Below are 22,076 nucleotides of genomic sequence, written 5' to 3' on the forward strand. Positions count from 1 at the left end.
GTAGTAAGATGGCATGGAGTCTTATTGTGGTTCTTGATAAATAAAAAAATACTCGTACTTCCTCACAAATACGCTCTCTCAAACATCGATGAAAATATTCTACCAAATTCCGGCAGATTTCGAAATCATTATTTTATTAAATAAATTAAAATAACTCCCCTTGTTTTGGCCGAATTAGAATATAAGTTGTCGCATAAATTTTCATGGAATCTGAGCTAAATCAAATTTGTCCAGGAATATAAAGCATCTGAAACCGATATGGATCTTCACAAAACAAATTTAAAATTTTAATTTGTGCTTACCTTCACGGATGCCAGTTGGATACCACTTATGTGTACAGCCTTCAAAAAAGAAGAGTGGAAAGCAAAGGGAATCGAATAATTACAATATCGTTAGTACATTGAACAACAAGTTTTATTCATATTATTTTATTTTACATTCGTATATACATAAGAAGAAAAAAAAAAGAAAAGAAAAAAAAACGATCTTCACTGTCAGAAAAGCCTTCGTATGTCATCATTTGTCAGTCCAATAACATTTTCTAACAACAATGATTGAGGAGTTGAACGTAAGCATGGCAATACTAATAGTGTTCGTCCAAAAGCTCCACTTTCTTTGTTTCTCACCCGAAGCATGTGCTGCTCTAGTCTGGTTTGAGCTTGCTCTAATATTAAATCAACATGCCCTGGAGCAACAAGAGGCTTATAGCAATCTGGGAAAGTATAAGACTATGCATTAATGATCCCTAAAAATTTTTTTAAAATTAATAAGCATAATTACACTCAAGACCCAAAACATTATGACCACCTCTTAGTAAAGAGTTGGCCCACCTTTAGCCCGCAACACATCTGCAATCCGCCTTGGCATGGATGCCACAAGTCCTTGGTAGATGGCCGGAGACAGATTGTACCAGATGTTTAAGCAACGGTCTCTCAAATCCGAGATATTGCGACTTAGTGGTCTTTGAACTCTGAGCTGCCGTTCCACGACATCCCAAATGTGTTCCGTCGGATTGAGATCCGGTGAGTTAGGCGGCCAGGACATTAATTGGAATTCAACATCATGTTCCTGGAACCACTCAGGGCGTTGTCCTGTTGGAAAATTTAATTTCCAGCTGGAAAAACAGAGGCCATGCAAGGGTGCAACTGGTCCGCAATGATGTTCAGATACCCTGTAGCATTCATGGTCTGCTCTACCACAACCACGGATCCCAGAGACACCCAAGAGAACGCCCCCCCCCAAGCATAATACCGCCACCACCGGCCTGTGTATGACCTACTGTACATTGAGGGAGCAACTGTTCGCCTGGAAGACGGCGTATCCTGACACGGCCATCGGCGTGATGAATGACAAACCATGATTCATCTGACCAGGCAACTCTCTCCCACTGATCCATGAACCAGTCGTAATGTTCCCGGGCCCTGCGCAGGCGTTGTAGGAGATGACGCTTGGTCAGCAAAGGCACACGAGTGGAACGTTTGTTGAGTAGCCCCATATCCAACAGTGTCCGCTGAACTGTGTGCTCTGATGCTATTCTACTTGACCCTGCATTGTATTGGGCTGTCAGTTGGGCCACTGTCTGGTTCCAGTTTTGCTTCACCAAACGAGACAGTGCCCGACGACCTTTTTCTTTGATAGCGTGTGGACGTCCAACACCATGTCGTCTACTGCTGGTTTCACCGTCATTCGTCCACTTTGCATAAGTATTAACAACTGTAGATCGCGAACAACCCACGAGTCGTGCAGTTTCGGAAATACTTGTTCCGAGCCTTCGAGTCATTACAATCTGCCCTCTATCAAAGTCGCTTAGATCCGCAGCCTTTCCCATCACACACAAAAGTAAGTGAAAGAATGATTCTTCAAACACTCCAGCAGCAGTTAAATACCACTTCCACCTGATCACCTGCCTTCCACGTCATCCAGGAGAGTTCATTGCAAAATGTAGGGGTGGTCATAATGTTTTGGCTCTTAAGTGTATATGTAATCGTATTTTCCATACCATGTGTGCAAACACGATTTAAACACATTTTTTTAAAAAGTTTAACTTTACTATTTAGTAAGTGAATAAGTTTAGTAACTGAGTAAGTTCATTAAGTAAGTCAAACCCTTCTCTAACTGGTACGCTTAAAAAAATTTCGGGATCTTTTATTTAAAAAAAAAATTTGTATCAAAATTATAAAAAAAAATTGTGTTTAGGAGTTAAAGTAATGATTTTCCTTAATCAAGGTTTAAACATTTTTCGGGCTTAATTTTTCGCGCTTTTATATGTCTACAACACATTTTTTAATCTTATAATTTTATAAATCAGAACGCGCGTATCAGTCTGTACTGATCGAATCCCATCCCGGCATTTAATTAATAAAAAAAATTATTGACACAGGATTTTAAAAAAAAAAAATAAATAAATACATTCTACAGGCAATGAAAACTATATTTAAATACTTCAATGTTTAATTTTGAAAAAGGTTGGATGAAAGTTAAAAAAGTTATATCTGTGAGCCTTTCGAAATTTATGTTATAAAATTAATTCCTATTTTTAATAAAATGAAATTTTAAAGATGAAATATATCAATGCCTCCCAAGAGCTATCACATTTTTCAATGGCTAAAAATACATTTATTCAGATTACTTACATCCACAAAATTAAAGTTTTGATAATTTCTGTAAAGTATAAAATGACATATAATTTTTTGTAAGAGGATGAAATAATTTCAGAGAAATTTCTTTAAAATAAATTCAAAATTTTTTGCCAATTTAGCTAGAAGTAATAAGTCAGGAAAACAGGCCACAGGCCAGGTTGAATGCGATTCCGTAGTGAATGAGAACAAACAACACAAGGACAAAAATTACGCAATTTTGTTCGCAAATGAGAGATGACGCAAATGAGAATTTATTTCGGAAATCAATATTTAAATGAGGGAAAACAAAAACGCTTTCAAATCTAATTAAAAGTAGTAGTAGTACAGGAACTGCACAGTGGGTAGTTGGCACGGTCTGGGAAAAATCCCTGAGGATGAACCGAAGACATGATATCACAATTTTGATCCTCTTCAGAGGGAATGTCTCTCACGCTTTGGTAGCTCGAACCACATTTTCTCGGTTCCTTCGCAGGCTGATCAAAGCGGTAAATATGAGCAGTAGTAGAACTTTACTATTAATAGTAGTCGCTAGAGCTGCAGGATGGGCTATTCGTGACGGTCAAGGAAACATTCCTGATCCTGAGGAATAATACTAGAAAGAATTTGCAATGAACAAAAAAGTAAAAACTGGAAATTGGAAACTCGTATTCTTCTAAATAGAAAGTAGTATTGTTGTACTATATTTATGTCACTCTAAACCTGCATAATGAGCTATTGACGACGATCTAGGAAACATTCCTAAGGATGATCCAAAAACATACCATCACAGTTTTTGCAGAGGGTATGGAGGGTAGCCCTATGACCTGGGAGCGAAGTTGAGCACTTTACGGTAGATCAGTTTTACTTGTGGGCCAGTGTTATCGACAATGTTAATCTTGTTTACAGTTGCAGCACTTGGTTGGCGTTTCTTTGGTCTTTTTGCAGTCATATGAAAAGCGGCTACCGGTACACTTAACACATATTGGCTAGTAGTTGCAAGTTCGCAGCGTGTGGCCGAAGCCTTGGCAGCGGTAACACCGAATCTGTAGTCTCCCTCCATGGAACCTAACGACTCTAATCTGATGATCTTTGAAGTGAGTCGACCGGCGGATCGTTTTGTTGTCCTCCATGTCGATGTCGGGGAGAATTTAACAACAAGAAAAAGAGGGAGGAGCTTATAAAGCGCTTCCACTCTCTCCTTAAATTGCGTGATCTTATTGGCCGAAATGAACGTAGAAGATGAAAATGAATACGTAGAAGATGGTCCATGGTTTTTTTTATAACAAAAAGATGCTGATGGCAAATTTATAATGATTCAAATTCCATAAACTTTAGAATCTCGAAAATGTTTTGAATATTAATACCGTAAACCGGGGCGAGTCTACCCATCCAGGGGCGAGTCTACCCATTTTAGTTTTATTTAATTTTCACTATTTTAAATTGCAAATAAAAAATTTTTTACCGGAGGACTTAGTTCAGACTCTAAGGAAGATGGCGCTGTAGTAGTTTGATCTGTTTTTATTTATTTGGTGTCTTTTTAACCGACCTGTTCAAACGTCTTTTGTGAGATTTGTATTGAAAATCAGCAAACTTTTAGTTGGTGCTTCGTAAGTATATTATTATTATTACTATATTCACTTTGGTTAAGTGATAAACTTATCTAAGACTAAGATTACATTAATTTTATATGAAAAAAAAACAAAAAGAATGTAAGTTTTGCTGTTGTAAACAAAAAGCCAGAATTCGCGGGGCGAGTCTACCCATTCGTATTTAGTTTTAATAAAGCATAATAATATAATTTAGAACTTTATTTATATTAAAATGATGTCATTTTAAATGAATTTGAGTATATTATTTTAATTCTGCATTGATAAATTTATCATTAATAAGAAAATTTATAGGTTAAATATAAATGTAAATATAAAATATGTTTATTTTACCTATTTTTTAAATTTTTATATTACAAAATTAACTTTTTTATTTAATGCAAGTTAAATAAATTATTATTTATAAATTATTATTACCTCCCAAAAGAATGGGAAAGGATTTTTCATGATTCCCAATGTTTGAATTTCGATTTTGTTAATAATCTTTAATTATTATTATTTATTATTTATTTAATTGTAAATTTATATTAATTTTAATTTATTTTTATCAACAATAATCAGAAATTTTCTTTATTTTATAATGTTAATGATTATAAAAACAAAACTGTGATCAAAATGTGATAATCGATCAAATACTCAATTTGTGTTATTTTATGAATAAAAAAATGGAATTTGTAATAAAGTTATGAATTTTACTTCATAAATATCCTATATAGTAACTAAAATAACAATTTAATAGTAAAATTTGATTATTTACAATGTTAACATTCATTTTAGTAGAATGGGTAGACTCGCCCCATACGAGAGATTTGTCAGCAGTTCTATAAAAATATACAGTAACAGCGTAACTGTTAATATTTTCTAAAATCGATTTCACAGCTTTAAAGAGGGATAAATAGCGATTCCGAAACACCTATTAAAAGCCTTTTTTCTTTAATATTTACAAAAGTTTGACCACTTTAAAGTTGACAAACTGAAAAAATGGGTAGACTCGCCCCGGTTTACGGTAATCATTTAAAATTTTGATGAAATAGGTTTGTAACTTACATACCTTTTCTGGCTAAAATAATTGTTTCCAGTAAAGATCTTTCCAAAAGATCCAACTGCAACTGTCGACATTCTATTATTGCTGACACCATTCTCCTTGGTAGCATCTGAAAAAAAGAAAGAGAGAGAGAAAGAAACGATATTAACATTTGATTTAACATATATGTCATAAGTTAATTAAATAACCCGGTTCTTTGCAAACTACCACAGTCATTTTGTAATTTGTCACGTTAATTAGAGAAGTCTCCAATGCTTTCTAATCAGCCCGACACTTTTTTAGGTTTTTTGCAAAGAGACATACATATTTAGGCTAATTAGGAAAAAATAAAATATATTTTAAGAAAGCAATTTTTTACACAATCTTATTAATTAAAAATCTTGTATATTATTTTAAGCATTTTTACAAAATCGCTTAATATAATCGTTACTAAGGTTCAACATCACTCCAAAATTTCAATAAATTATATCATTACTATTTTTTACATAGTTTGAGACAGTGGCCCCCATCCCCCCAAGTTCTTGGGCGCATTCACAATTCGTGTCTAAATTCCCCCCCAAACTATTCGTTTTATTTAGTGTAAAAATTCCCCCCCCCCAAGCTTGAAGTGGGCGCATCGTGCGCCCACCTTCCCCCCTGATGGGGGCCCCTGGTTTGAGAGTAGCTAACGTGAGAACATTGATTTAAATGTAAAAGTCTGAAATCACAATATAGGCTTTACAACGGTTTTCTCACTGTCGCACGTAGTATGGACCAAATAAGCTTTGACAAACTTTAAATGGCGTTTTTCAAGCTCGCTGACATAAATATCTCGTTTTAAATTTTCATCTAATTTACTTAAAAATTTCTCAGCGTGTTTATGTCGCAAGCTAATTGTATAATCCAATTCCTTGGGAATTACAACTCGCCAGTAATTTTACAATCGCCAGGCTAAATGGAAAAGCCTCCTGTATTTTATTTTAACTAATCTAACACTTTTTAGCTTATTGCACTTAGCCTACGCCTACATACCTTTAGACTTTTTAGAAAACATATCGTTCACAGTTCGATTAGCCTGATTTATTTCGGGCAGTTTGCAGCAAATCCAGAGTAGTGAAAGCTTGTCAAAAACCTTATTAAAGGTTTATTACAATGATCATAAGTAAATATCGGTGTGACTGAGTAATTCTTCGGACATTTCTTAAGCTCTAAGGCATATAAGCTGATTGAAAAATTGCCTAGAAGCTTTTAGGCAGATTAGAAAATACTGAAGATTTTTCAATCAGCCTGGTGCGTTGCAAAATGTCAGCAACATTTGTAACGAGTCATATTTTTCTATTTGCCTTCATACATTAAATATTACATACATGACGTAAATCGGAAATTTTCGAGGAAGAAAAAACGAAATTGAATAGAAACAAACTCAATTGATATATTATGAGTGTTAATGCGGAGAATGATTAGTGTAAGACATAAATGAATGAGAATGTTTGAGCTGTTGAAGATGTTTTTTGAAACGCAGAAAAAATATCAGTATTTTGGCTAAAGAAAAGAAGTCATATGAGAGTACAATTGTGGTAAAAAAATGCAAAAACTAATTTAGAAAGAGTAAAAACTGGTCCCCTCGAATTACGCTTACAGAGAGTAATAACCACTTTCAATAGATATTTTTAGAATGATTTTTAAAGCGAAGTCTTTAGAATTTGCATACCAGTTAATCTACAGTCAATTGTTCCACATTCAGAATAAATTTATTAATTTCTTGAAAAAAGAACTTTTTGTTTAAAATAACATAAAGATTTTGGTATCAAGCCCAAAATGATTCGATTAAGCATTCCTTCTGAAGATCGGGAGAAATACTAAAGTCTTAGTATCTAACATCTACCGAAATCATTGACTACAAAGCCGTATTGGGTTAGAGGCATGACTTATAGCTTCTTAACTTTGCTTGCTCTGTTTTCTTCTGAATATCTACTTCTCTGTGGGTACTTTTTTCCTACTGCTGCTCGAGCAACACCTTTTAGAAGAAAGGCCTCCACGCGGATCAATTATCAATTTAGTAGTCCGACGTAATGAACATAAACTGCACAGTTGGGGTTAATAAAAAAGATGTCGCTACTAAAAAAAAAGATTTCACGTTTATAGCAACCAGTGCGAAGGGCTTCTCTCTTCTAGAAGATGTTGGTTCAAGCCAGTGTTCAATTCCTCATACTAAGAGCTGGCTGATTGAATTTAACTTTCTCCAATCATATCATAGTAGCTCGGAATATTCTATAGTAATGACCCCAGAAGTAATGACCCAGAAGTAATTCTATAGTAATGACCCCTTTTTTCGCCAGAAAAGTCCTTGCACAGTGGTGAAACTTGGGGAGCATATTGGAAAGTTTGGGTGTTTATTGCCAACTTCTGATCTAAATTGCAGTAGTGAAGTGTGCGCATGCATTTCATGACATCATAAATGCTAACTCTCAGACCGTCACCAATATCTCATAAGTGTGGATCCAATGTGACGATAACAACTTAAAACATTTTTTTACAAAATTTTGAAGTAACGATAGATGCATAACTAAAATCAAGAAAACATTTTTATTCAAAGTTCATTCATAAAAGTATGCTATTTATAATTTTACGGCGAGTAGTATCTTTACTCCTTATTGGTGACATCAAATAGATGCAACGTGCAAAATTTCTTGTTACGCTACTCCATCCTGTATTAATTAAGTGTAATTAGAAGCTAATAAAAAGAGTTCTAATATTTTTCTTTTTTTCTTTTTTATTTTTAATCAGTGCTTACAAACGTTAAAATATCATAAAGATGCATTCCAAGAATATGTTTATGAACTAATGAGCGATACGATAAATGTTATTGAAATTCAAATATCAATACCTTTCCATAGTTCTCTACGTGCTTTGCTACAGTTAATATATCTACTGGCCAATATGCTGCTTGTAAGAGAAATAATTCACCCCAAACATCTTGTAAAATCACTGACTGATCCACAGGAGGTAAAGAAGAAAACATTTCATTACTTCGAGCTCTTCGGAAGCTTACCAGAAGTATATGAGCGGCTATCTGCCTGAAAACTACACTGGCTTCTGGGAATACTTCAGAACCTAGAATATATATGAAAAAAGAAAGGAAATGGTAAAAAATTCTTATGAAAATTTTCTCACCTTGCTGTTCATAAATGAAGTCGCACCTTTTTTTTCCTCAATATTTTTGGCCTTCTCCTGCCTTATTACTCTGACACATATTACTCTATATTACAAAAACATATAGTTCAAAAACTAAGTAATTCGTAATCGATAAGTTTTCAAATAATTTCTAAACTTTAAATAAGTGTTTTATGCTATTTGTGAGCAAAAAATAAATAAATAAATAATAAAATAAGAAAATAAATAGCAATGATTTCATCATTAAACAAATTTTTGTTCGAAGTACTTGGTGGAATAAGGTAAAAATAATCAGGTAATTCATGTAACATGAAGTGAGCGAGACTTTATTTAAATTTGATCGATAAAAAGTATAATACGTTCTAAGTGAACGACATGTCATTTTTTTTCTGCAATTGTCCAAAGTATTACTAAACATTAAATACGAAACATTACAAACGTTTGTAACCTCATCATATTATGCTGTACCTTTGTAACTCTCGTTTTTGAATCAATCTTCCATTTTAAAATGTAACAAGTTATTTTTCTTTATATTTCACATGTGTTGGATCACGTTTACCATATAAATATCTTGGCAAACATTTTTGCGATTACTTTTACACATAATTTTTGCATGCATGAATGTATTAAGTTTGTGTTACCTTGACATTAATTTTTATTCCGTTCAAAAGAAAAATCACGTGAAGCGAATCACGCGTGATACGTGTTGAGATGATTCTCCCTTCGCGATTCACGGTATCATATACGAAACGAGCCTCTCTAACACTAGCAACCCATCATCATACGGACGTGATTTCAATTTGGAACGTTTTATTTCAATTTTTAAACGACACTGAATTGTGGTTGAAATCTATAATAATTCAATATGCCCTTTGGGTTTCGAGTTTTATTTAATTTTTTTTCATTTGATTTGATTCGGAATATTTAAACATGCAAACAACTGCGTATGTTCGGGCACTTGAATTACGCTCTGGTTTCTGTTTACATTTTGATAGAGGGGGAAAAAGAATACTTATTCGTTTATATGGGTGTAGACTTGTTAACAGTTTGGGGTTTGCTAGATAGTATTTTGTATGTTTTGATTTGAGACAGTTTTTGAAATAACGTGTACATTTTATTACAGTATATTCAGGGACTACCACTTATAAAATTTTTTTAAATTTTAGCGTATTCAATTACGGTAAGGATTTTATAAGATTTTCTGAGAGAAATTAGGCTTAGCGGGAAAAATCACCCGGTCCCGTACGTGCGTGTGTTCTTCGGCTTTTGGAGGAAGCTAGGAAACACTTATTTTCCCCTTCGCTGATCCTGAACCAATGAATATTTCAACCCAACAATGATTATATGTATACTAATTTTGATGAAAAAAATTTAAAAAATATGAAAATATTTGGTCTGTTGGATTTGAATGTTCTAAATTTAACCAAAATTTGTGATGTCTCATTTCTGACATTCGTGGAGGGCTCAAAATTGATTATTATTGTTATTCGTTTATTTATTTATTACAACTTTTGATTTGTATTATAATTTATCATATCATTACTTCTAAGAAACTTCGACATCAAATGTATGGCCTCTTACCAATCATGAATCTAGTTTGAAGAGGAGTGTGAGTCATTTCTAAAAACCTAGGACCTGGTAAAACTGGTCGAAATGCACTCATTGGAGCATCACATCCGTTCGAAATGCTTGATGTCTTGTTTACTATTTGTGTAGAATCTGGTTCAGAATGACGTCTTACTACTGAGCTATCCTTCGATGTTTTCTTGTTGCTGCGTGGTCCTCTCTCTTCTTGCACCGCTGAAATTAATTTTAAATTGTCAAAAATCAACATTTGGCAAAATATTAACATAATTTTTTTTATAAAAAAAATCACTTTTTTCAAGTAGACTGACTAATATGCAGAAAATAGTGTCACATAACTTCATCCATGATTAATGTTACTTAACTGTAACCAATACGCAGACAAACACAAAATATGTAAACAGAAAGACGGATTAAAGAAAGTTCCCAGTATAGCGATTCAAAATGAAATGCAATGCATTTTCAATAAATTCGGAGAAAGAAATAATTTTAAAAAAGTTATTCGAAGTGTTTCAGTGGTCTAGAGTTTTGATCACTGTGGAAATCGCAAAAGATATTTAAAAAATATTTTACAAAAACTTTTATAAAAGGAATCAAAACGTAAATTTTGTTTTGTGCAAAGTTATAAGTAGGGGGAAAATGAGAGCTACACTCCACCTTTAAGGTTGATAACCCCTCTTACTATAGTGCTATAGGATGAGCGCTTCACCCACTTCGGATCGATGACTTCTCGTCTATAGGATGAGCGCTTCTCCCCACTCACTCAGTATGGATGAGAGTTCAACTCCACTGATAAACTTAGTAGGGATGACGCACCATGGCTTTTTACGTAGCACTAAGCAAATGCTTCTTAAAAATTTTGGGTATCTATTTCCACAAAACTATGGGCATATTTAAAAAAATTGGCACTAACTATTAAATCTGAAACAAGTTTCAAATGATTTCCTCTTTGCAATTAATTATAAAACTAAGCAAAGTGTCCTCAATTATGTTAACCACATATTCGCTCTTAACGTCGCATGGTTCTTAACAAATGCTTCTTAAAAAGTTTCAGTGTTTATTTTTTCACTTCTATTGGTGTTTTTGAAACATTTGACACTTATTTTCTAATGTGAAACAAGTTTCAAGTGAATTCCTCATTGCAAAAATTATAAAAAATTTGCAAATTATCCTTTTTTATGTTTATTATATTAGTACTTTTAACGTAGCATGACTTGGAGTAAATAAATTCTTCTTAAGAATTTTGGGTATTTATTTTTTCACATCTATGTGCATTTTTGAAAAACTTGACGCTTACTTTGCAATCTGAAATAAGTTTCTCATTGCAAAAAATTATAAAAAAATTCGCAAAGTGTCTTCCATTATGGTATCGATAAATATGCTCATACTGTGAGTAAAAAATTTCTAAAAATTCTGAGTACTTATTTTTTGAAACATATTGGCATTTTTGAAAAAAAAATGACGCTTACTTTGAAATCTGAAACAAGTTTCAAATGAATTACTCATTAAAAAAATTTATATTATATATACTGTATATTATATTATATATTATATTATATATTATATTACATATTATATTATATATTATATTACATATTATATTATATATTATATTACATATTATATTATATATTATATTATATATTATATTATATATTATATAATATATTATATTATATATTATATTATATATTATATTATATATTATATTATATATTATATTATATATTATATTATATATTATATTATATATTATATTATATTAGCCATATATATGTTCGTAACGATGCATGGTTTAGTTGCTGGCAAGCTCCAGAAAGCGTCTAATGCTTAAAAAATACTCATAGATGTGTAAAAAATGAATACCCAAAATTTTAAAGAGGCATTTGCTTAGTCTAAACCATGCTACGTAAAGTACTTTTATATAGTTAAAAAAATGGAAGACATTTCGCAAATTTTTTGAATTCCTTTAAAGTCACATTAAAAATTGAGCGTTAACTTTCTCAAAAATACCCATTGATCGGAAGAAATATGTACCCTAAATTTTTAAGAAGCAATTTTGAGTTCAAACAATGCTACGTTAAGAGCATGTATATAACTAACATAATGGAGTACATTTTGCGAATTTTTTGTAACTTTTCCTATGAGAAATTAATTTGAAATTTTGCATCAGATTACAAAGTAAGCATTAAAATTTTTCAAAAATACCCATATATGTGAAGAAATATAAATACTAATACTATAATAATGAATATAATATAAGTATAATAAAAATAATAAATATAATGATAAATATAGATATTGTTTGGATTAAACCATGTCACGTTAAGTATATTGTTAACATAATGGAGAGCACTTTGTTAAAATTTTATAATTTCTTACAATGAGAAATTCATTTAAAACTTGTTTCAGATAAAAAGAAAGTGTAAATTTTTTAAAGAAATACCCATAGCTGTGAAGAAATAAGCACTGAAAATTTTTAAGAAACATTTGTTTATTCCAAGCCATGCTATTGAATGAGCCTAAATTTATTAATTTATTAATCATAATAAAATTTATTTTGGGAATTTTAAAATTTTTGCAATGCGAAAATTTTTTGAAACTTTTTCAGATTAGAAAGTGAGCGTCAATTCTTTCAAAGATACCCATATTTGAGAAGAAATAAGTACTCAAAGTTTTAAGAAGGATTTGTTTACTCCAAACAATATTACACGTTAAAAGCATATTTATTGTTAACATAGTGAAGGATGGTTTGTGAATTTTTTATAACTTTTGCCAATAAGGAATTAATTTGAAAGAGGTTTCAGATTACAAAGTAAGTGTCAAATTTTTCAAAAATATTCATGAATATGAAGAAATAAAAAAACTAAAATTTTTAAGAAGCGTTTGTTTAGTCCAAATCATGCTACGTAAAGAGCATTAATATGGTTGAAACAATGAGGGATAAATTGCTAACATTTTATATTTTTTACTGTCAGATTTTTACCAAGCTGTACAAAGCAAAAGTATTGAATTACAAATTAAAATAAGAAGTAGATTTTTAAAAATATTTAATTGTTATTAATAATATTTTTAAAAATATTAAATAAATAATAAAAATTCAGGCTACAATAACTTTAATGTGCACCGATGTATTAAACAATTAATGTGCAACAGATATCAAATTGTTAAGATAGAAAACTTTAAAAAGGTTGATATTAAAACTTATATAGTAGCACACAAAATATTCAATGTAAAAATTGAGGTTTATCTGCTGCAACCACCAGAAAATAGGTATTTACATTTTAAATTTAAAATTTGCAAATGTGTGTGTAAATATTTTTGTCCAAAGTGAATGGTTTCAAAAAGTTAAATCGGAGAATTTCTTCGAGAAAATTTCTGATACGCACATGTTATATTATATTCACAAAATACGAAAAAAAATTAAATAGAAAAGAGCAACATACGCGATTATTTTTGCATTTGAATAAGTATTTTCTTGGATGCAAAACCTGAGAAATAAATTTTTTTGTACCGTTGGTATGTTAAATTTCACAGAGTTAAAATTTAACGAAGAAATTAGGTTTTTATTAACGAGAAAAGTATTTTAAACCCATGTAGATTTTTTACGAAAATTGTCCGCAAAAAAATGACAACTAATATATTTTAGTTCGCGGGTTACAAAAAAAGGCTTCGTGGGCCGGAGGCGGCTCCCGGGAAGCCAGTTGGTAACCCCTGGTCTAAAAGAATCATGATTTCTCATTTCATTGCCTTTTATTAAATTATAAAGTATAATAATTACCATTTCTGTTCATACTGACACGGAAACATTTTTGGAGGCGACAAAATGGACACCAGTTTCGTCGTGCTTTGTCAACGACACAATTTCCCGTCCCAGCTGTAAAAATTGGAAAAGTTAGTTTTCAAATATTAAATAGCATTCTTATCAATACAGAAAAAGTTTAAATACAAAATGCATATAAGACTTTAGGGTGCTCAAATAAAAACGAAAACTTTAAGTTCTAAATAAAGATTTTTTTCTATATATTAAATGTACCCGTATACACCTCTGGAAAATATGCATTTCGGACTTCCTACATTATGCATTATTTTAATGGAATTTCTAATTATAGTTTAACATAATTTTGACCGGATCTCCATGATACAGTATAACATTCTTCTAGATTCCAGGTGATCACGTGTTCGTTAACAGAGAATTTTTAATTTTTTTTAAAACTAAAATATTGGAAAATGTCCGTAAACACACTTGCCCACTTCAGATTTGTACTCATTTGCTACATATTATCATTCTTCATTCTTATCATTGAAATTTCAATCACATCAGAATTGTGACTAATAAGACTTTCTAGACTTTTAAGTGATCGCGAGTTCATTAGCATAAACGTTTGACTTTTTCTTAAATTAAAATTAGCTTCACCATGTTCGAATTCAAACTAAATTTTGGTTAAATGGTCACATTAAAAAATTGCAATGAGTTTTTTTATAACTAAATATAACCTATTTATAAAGAGTTAAATTTTCTACTCTTAATGAAACATACGGTTATAATCTAATCGTATTTTTTTGAAAAAATAGGAGTCGGAAGAATGTTGAGATTCATGTCGCAAGAACTGGAAGCTATATTTAATTGCTCCATATACAAACGATATTCTATGCAACAAAATAATGGTGTTATATACCACGTGTGACTCAAAAACATGCTGTGATATTGAATCGTCCTAGTGGTTTTCTAAAGCATACTCAATTGCGCTTCGAATATCTAATCCATTCTTGACATGAGTTTTAGAATTACGCTCAAAACCTCGCGCCCATCCCTCTCTCTTTAAATCATCAGGTAGAACGTTTTCAGATAAATGTTCTACCTGATTATTTATGATCACATTCTCATTCATGATCGTGATCAGGATCACTTATTATCATTTTCTGATCACTTATTCACATTTGCGATTACATGATTACGTGATTTACGATCACATTCGCACCAAGAATATTCGCCAGAAATGAAAGAAACTTTTGTTTATTACGGTCTTTCAAGAAAAATACTAAAATAAATTCAAATTATCTTGTTTACTTTTCTTATTTTTCGTCAGAAATATTTTTTTAAAAATTTATTTCTTCATTGCGTTATAGTCTTATACAAATTTCTTTTTTTTTTCTTCCAATTTCTTTTTACTGTTTTTTGCATGCTCATTATGTCAAAGCTTTATTTATACCACCGAGCTACCAAAATAAAAAAAAAAAAAAATAAAAATTAACGTTTCCGCTGCACCATTTTATATTAATAATATTTATTAAAAGTAATATGTTTATGATATACTGTAGTGTACAAAATCCGTACGAATTTAACTAAGTTGGCAATAAAATTACGTTCTTCTGGAAAACAAAATATTAGAGCTGGTTGAGGTATGTCGAACGTTTTTCGAACAGTTCATTTTTGAAGCCTTATAAGAAAATTTTGAATGAAAAAATTTATTTATTAACTTATTTTACTTTAGACTTCATTAATAAACTAAATTTTATCATTTTTTCTTAAAATAACGCTTAAATATTTTTAATTATTATTTTTTAAGAAAAAAAATCAGATGGAAGTCCCACTTACTACACAAGAAGGGGTAAGAGGGCGGTTAACTCTTTATTTAAATTAAAGAAGCATATCTAAAAAAAGGATACGTGAGTTTTACTTGATAAAGTTTATAAATTTTTAGTGTGAAAAATTTATTTGTAAATATATTCATTTATTAGTTATCTATGGACATTAAATCTGAATGACGGGTATTTATAGAATAAAAAACAAAACAATTGCGTGTATGAAATTTATTGAAAGCTATAGTAATTTTGCATTATAGTAATTTAAGGCACCTTATTTAAGCCATAATGGAAAAATTTATTCAAATTTACTTCTTGGGGTAACTGGGATTCCTTAAACCCGTTTGCTTCTGGTACTGAAAAATTACGGCCTAAGTGGAACCCCTACTTTTAAACACTTAATAATGCTTCGAAAAAAAATTACAGTATGTACTTTAGGTTAAACTATATTTAAAAGTATAATAAACATTAAAAAGATAATAAGAACTAACCAGGAAAAATGTTGCCTGAAATCTTTCCAAAAAAATATTTTTCTGGAAATTTATCTTACATTGATTTTACAATCAGGAATAAAAATACATGAAGCAAAACCAATCACTTTAGTAAAATGTGACATGATTAACAGAAAAAATTTACATGCATATTTCAATTTGGGGGGTTTAATCCACTTACCCCAGTGGTCCACTTCTCTCAACCAATCCTACTTTAAATAGGTTTTTCTTCAACACTTTATCTTAAATTGATAGTTTTAATTAACATTAATACAATAAAAAAATTTTATTAGACGTTACTTTTAAAAGAAAATTTAAAATGCTAAACCATATTTACTACATATTAGAGTTTATCTCAGAATATATTTGTCATCCGATTGATTAAAGGGCTTTTTCAAATGTCTCCCTCCAAAATATAATTGACATGTTCTTTCGATTTTTTTTAAAAATTGTACTAACTAAAAAGTTGTTCAAGGTAGCAAGTTTTCGGAGGAATAATGCTCTTAATGAAATTTTTTTATTTATCATTGCTAAAGAAGGAAAAAAAGGAAAAGTCAAATGAGAATTGTAATTAATTAAAGTTTACTTAATAATTAAGATAAGTTCGTAAAGATTTTTTCGAGAACAGCTGTGCGGCAGTGACTGGTCTAAGAAGCATTTTTTAAAATTTTTTTTAGTTTTTTATTTTTTTTATTGGAGCTATAAATTTTTAAACTTAGACTGAAAGTTTATATTTAATATTTTATGGAATATTAATTTGGTGTTCCTCATTTTCTATGATTATGGTCAGCTATGCAGTTAAATTTATTTAAGTTAAAGTAGATAGAATTTAGCAGACTAGCTTAGTTTCCAAACTTCGCATTTAGTTTCAAAGAAAGCAAAAAAGATAAAAAAATTAAGTCGACCAAGTTTCGTACCGTTGTCCTTACTCTGTTGTAATTGATATTTTCTACACGCGAGACGATAGCATTGTTATAGAATTTAGCTACTAAATCATGGATGATCAGGCTATGGCACGGTATGCTTTTAGCAGCGGAACGCAACGTTGTTTTATCGTATCATTGTACTGGCGTCAGCACCGCTTTCTGCCACGGCTGTATTCAGTAGCTCATGAGTAACGTTTTTACAGATTTTAAAAAAGTTCTTGAAGAAATTTTTTTTCTTCAATTTTTTAAACTTTTTCTTTAGGTCTTCGCGTGGCACTGCTGAAACTCCACCATGCTATACTATGGTGCGTGCCGTAGCTTGGCCATCCATGATTTAGTAGCTAAATTCTGTATCAATGCTCTTATCTCGTAAGTAGAAAATATGAATTACAACAGAGTAAGGATAGCGGAAGAAAACTTGGTCTACTAAACTTTATTCTATTTATTTATTATTTTTTTTTATTTGCTATCTTTGAAACTAAATTTGCTATCTTTGAAACTAAGAAAACTTAGTAGACTTAATTTTTTTTTGTTGCTATCTTTAAGACGATTCTAAGGTGAGCCCGATATTTTGTGTTGATTTTCTGTTATGACCATAATAAAATCAAAATATAGTTCAATAAAATCAAATAACGTTAATTGATATTTGTCTAAAACACCTAATTTTGTTAACATTTTCAAGAACTAATTCTGATGCAGTTCTAATAAATTAACTGTTTAAAATTTAATTTTCAAGATATCAAGATATTAATTTTTGTTTTTTACATAACCAACGTTCAACGTTTTAAAATGTTTATTAACGTTAAACCCAAAATTTAAACAGTTGTTTTATTTATTATATTAGTTTTTAAATTTCTATTACTCTGAATAATTTAAACAAAATGTACTATTTGTGCGAAAATCATATGATCAGATTATAAAGAGCATTTTTCACTTTATTTTATTTTTATAACCGTCGTTGAACAGCCAATTTTTTGGGTTTACGACTGCTAATGTTCAACTCCGTCACTTTGTAATTTCGAACCCAATGCAGAAAACAAGGGATTTCTTGAATCACGTTTTGGGAGAAATTTACTTTCATGGAGGACTTCTTGATGAAACTAAACCACATTTGCGTTACATAGAGAGGAAAACCTCGAAAACCTCCCACGATTAGCTTGACAACAAGGGGACTCTAACCCATGATCTGTCTACCACTGAGGATAATTTACGTCAGCACTGTGGTTTGTGCCAGCCAGATGCGGAATTCGTATCCGCCAGCCATCGTTGGGATTCGAACCCAGTTCACCTCATTGGAAGGCGAACGCTCTATCCCTCAGCTTTCACAGCTCTTTCACTCTATTTCTAAAAAAAAATTTGGCTCCTTAAAAAAGTTTAAAATGGCACCCATATTTTTCCTTTTTTTCATTTTAGATAAGTTACTTTCCTCCAATAATATTGGCCACCTCAGCACCAGATGAGGGTCGTAAGTGGTTATATTGCTTTTACTACTATTATTTTTATTATTACAGCTTGACTATGTTAAAGCATTATTAAAATTTTTTGCAAGTGGTAAAGAATGTCTATTTACCAATACAGCTATAAACAATGCCTCTTCTTATACTGCGTTTAAAGAAGCAACTGCACCCATCGCAGCAAAATACACCATAATGTTTTCCATAAGATTTATCTCCACACACTAAACAAGATACAGGAACAGGTAATGTTCGCCCTGAAAAAGTAATTATATTAATTAATCACTAAATGGTGTTTCAGATGCGGGTAAGACGTAATCACTGTCTTTAATGTATATATTCAGAATTTTCGTAAAAATTGAAGTAACGAAATACACAAGGGAGTCGCAAGTTATTATTTAGGACAGAGAAAAACAAAAAAAGCCATAACAGAGGACAAATCATTAACGAGAAAGGCGAGATTGAAAACAACCAAATCTATTTATAACAGTCAGTGAGTTGAGATTAATTGTGAAAAGCAATTAATGAAAAGTTTCATGCTTAAACAGGTATTTCAACTATTTTTTTTTCTCTTCTGCTTATTTCACTCTTAATTCGTCAAATTTTGAAAGTGTTTTTCCTCGTTAAAATATTAATTTAATAACCTTCATGTGTAGGTTTTTTTAACTTAATTTCTGACAAAAATTTTGTATATATTTTCCATTTAAATACTGAATTAAAAAGGGATCATTTAATTAGCTTAGAATTTGATAAGTGCACTATTAAAGAATATCTCAAGACAATAAAACAAAAAGAAAAAAATTAACGAAATTTTTTTTGAATGTGTTTAATGATGTTCTATTTTTGGAACATGGGTGTTTGATAAGATTATTTTTTATTTATTTTCAAAGAAGAAACGAAGTAGTCAATGAATTAAATAAATTCACAAATTTTTATTACTCTAAAAATATCGATGATACATAGCTGAACTAAGGTGGTATTAATGGTGATTAAAACATGGAGATTTTCTAATTCTAATTTATTTTCACACCAGCCCACCGTGGGCCAAAAGACCATGGATAACGGGATTCCTAAAATAACAAAAGAATTTTTCTTTTCTCAGGATTAAGATAACTTGATAGACTTGAAGGATAAACAATGCACGTTTGTTTCATTAACATTAAAGATTAAGATTGTAATAACGAAATAAGGGGTAACTATATCTTTGTTTTTCCCCTTTCAGTATTCCCGAACGACATTGCAGCAGAAAAAAGAACTTCCCTCATAAAAGGGGGGGGGGGAAATATCGTAATAGAGGAAGGCTAGTAATTTTAACTTGTTAATGCATGCGATTTTTTTCTTTCGTCTTTATCATTAGCATTTTGAAGATGACTTAGAAGCTTGTCGTAATAGCGGACTTCACTCTCAGAAATAAAACTCTCACTTTTGACGATACAGCAATCCTTGAACTGTATTACGTTAATTTTAGGAATAATTTCGTCATGAAATCAATCGATTTGTGACATAATGTGAATTTTCAAATCTATGACAAAAATGTTTCCTTTTTTCGGAACCTCATCGCAGTGCATTAGAGAGATTGCTAACTAAAATGACGAAACTGGAATGAAGACTACTACATCATCAAAAATAAAGTGATGAAATAAACCGACCGTCTGTATGGTGATCAAGGAGTTTGCCTCATACCAAGAAAATCCCAGGTTCGAATCCCGCTTCGAGCAGTCTTCTAGCTGTACTTCTTGTGTTGTTTTGGGTGTCATTGGTCCACCTATATGGTGCCCACGATCAAGTGATTATTGGAAAAATTAGATACATAAGGCACTGCGACGTTTTTTCTTCTTCTTTTTTTGGAAATAATAGATTGAGGAAATGTTTCTTTGACGTCACTTTGACGAAATTTTTGGTCGCAGCATATACCAGGAAACGGTTTCGTCAGAAACAAAAAAAGTTTCGTGAACTTTGAAAATTCATATTTTACAGTGTTTTCGTTAGATGCCGAACTCGATAAATCGAGCATTTACTGCAACAATTAACGTAAATCAATTGTTCCAAATTGAATCAACGCACTTTTGTTTGAGATCGTCGATTTGTTACTTTCTTGAACTAAAATATTTATTTATTATGTCATTTTTGTTTCGTTTTACATCTTTGAAAATGATTGAACTGTAAAAATCCGAATAACCTAATTTTTAGATAATCTTATTTGTTTCAATTCTGGAAAATTTAAAATTCAAAAGCTAAGGACTTTGTTAAATTTATTTAAGTAGATATTCATTCAAAAAGTAAATTTAAGATATGGATAGAATAAACTTTAATTTATAAATTTAAAAAAAATATTGAAGAACTATAAATTGTGTGGGCTTTATTAGCACGAATCATTTCCAAAAAAGGGGTCTGAAATTAATATGTAAGTGATAAGAAAACAAATATGTTATCAAAATATGAAGAAGCATTACTAACGCCAATTACAGAAAAGATGAAATTTATTTAACGAAACAAGTTTATTTGATTAGTGAAACTAAAATGATATTTCCTAATAATTGTCCACCAGGTTAATAAAACTTATTAGGAACCTCTTCCACTTTCCTCCGACAAATAAACTGATTTCTTATTATTTCATTTTTACATTTCATATGATATGCCTTGATGCTTCGTCAGATATGAATACTTTTTTGTATTTTTTTCCTTTAAATATTTAATTGACACCCTCTAATTTTTCATCGAATAATCTAATTAATCATAAACAAGCTGAAAAAACATTACATCAATGAAACAAAGGAAAATTTGCATAGTTTATGGAATGTAAAATAGTCGAATTTAATAACTTACAATTTTTTAAACATGATACTGAATTTAAAAGCACACACACAATTCGAGAAAATTTATAATTTGACTAACTGTAATCAACAATAATTCAACAATAACAGTTAATTGTGCTCGTTTTTAGTTACGTCATTATTTATAGTAATAATTTTCTACCATTTTTAGCAAAAAATTCTTTTAAAAATGGAACATAATTTTAGTTTTGAATTTAATCATTACAATTAGCTATGAAGTAAAAGATTATTCGACATTTAACGATATTCCTGCGAGGATCATGTAGTAAATATCTATTTTTGGAATATATATTTGACTAATAGATCATAATCAAATTAAACGACTAGAAAACTTACCCATTTTAGGCGGAAAGCTGATTTATTTGATTATAGAACCACTTTTGCCGTGAGCAAGTAACTTTCCTACAGGTGGGACTTCCTGAGTTACCCCGCCCACGGCATTTACCATTGGTTGATCTCAGAAAGGTAAGATCATATGAACTAGCGAATCAGAGGTCGAAATATTTACACCTTTCCTATGAAGACAGTCTATCATTTATTTGTCGAAAGATTTTTTATGTGATTATAAAGATATTTTTTACTGCTTTTATTTTTTTTTTAAATTTTCTTTTCTTTTCTTAACCAGCAAACAGCACAATCAACAATAATAAATTCACAGTAAGAGTTAAAAAATAAGTAATTTTTAAAGATAATTTATTTCTTCTTTTAACCTACTCACAACGTAATCCAAAATAAGGAAAAATTGTGTTTCATTAAAAACAACGCTTAAAAAAAACAA

At 30.7% G+C, this 22,076-nt stretch overlaps 1 protein-coding gene across 1 annotated transcript; it reads right to left on the bottom strand.

Annotated features, from left to right (window-relative positions):
- Positions 1–464: 464 nt before the first annotated feature.
- Hr83 (nuclear hormone receptor 83) lies at positions 465–21,638 on the bottom strand. Its single transcript, XM_087154500.1, has 7 exons — positions 21,635–21,638; positions 18,581–18,721; positions 13,789–13,884; positions 10,005–10,223; positions 8,137–8,363; positions 5,277–5,379; positions 465–712 (listed from the first exon to the last, which is right to left on the bottom strand). Exons 1-7 carry the CDS (start codon positions 21,636–21,638, stop codon positions 495–497), a joined length of 1,008 nt encoding a protein of 335 aa, XP_087010626.1. The 3' UTR covers positions 465–494.
- Positions 21,639–22,076: the final 438 nt, after the last annotated feature.

The sequence above is a fragment of the Parasteatoda tepidariorum genome, chromosome 11 (assembly GCF_982258835.1).
Source record: "Parasteatoda tepidariorum strain Cologne lab strain chromosome 11, Ptep-v5.0, whole genome shotgun sequence".
Taxonomy (NCBI): Eukaryota; Metazoa; Arthropoda; class Arachnida; order Araneae; family Theridiidae; genus Parasteatoda; species Parasteatoda tepidariorum.

Bases quoted from the DNA above. Each gene is read 5' to 3' on its own strand.
- Hr83 (XM_087154500.1), bottom strand. The intron at 10,224-13,788 runs GTAATTATTATA...AATTAATTTCAG, and splicing joins TGTCAGTATGAACAGAAATG to CGGTGCAAGAAGAGAGAGGA. The intron at 5,380-8,136 runs GTATTGATATTT...TCTTTTTTTCAG, and splicing joins ACGTAGAGAACTATGGAAAG to ATGCTACCAAGGAGAATGGT.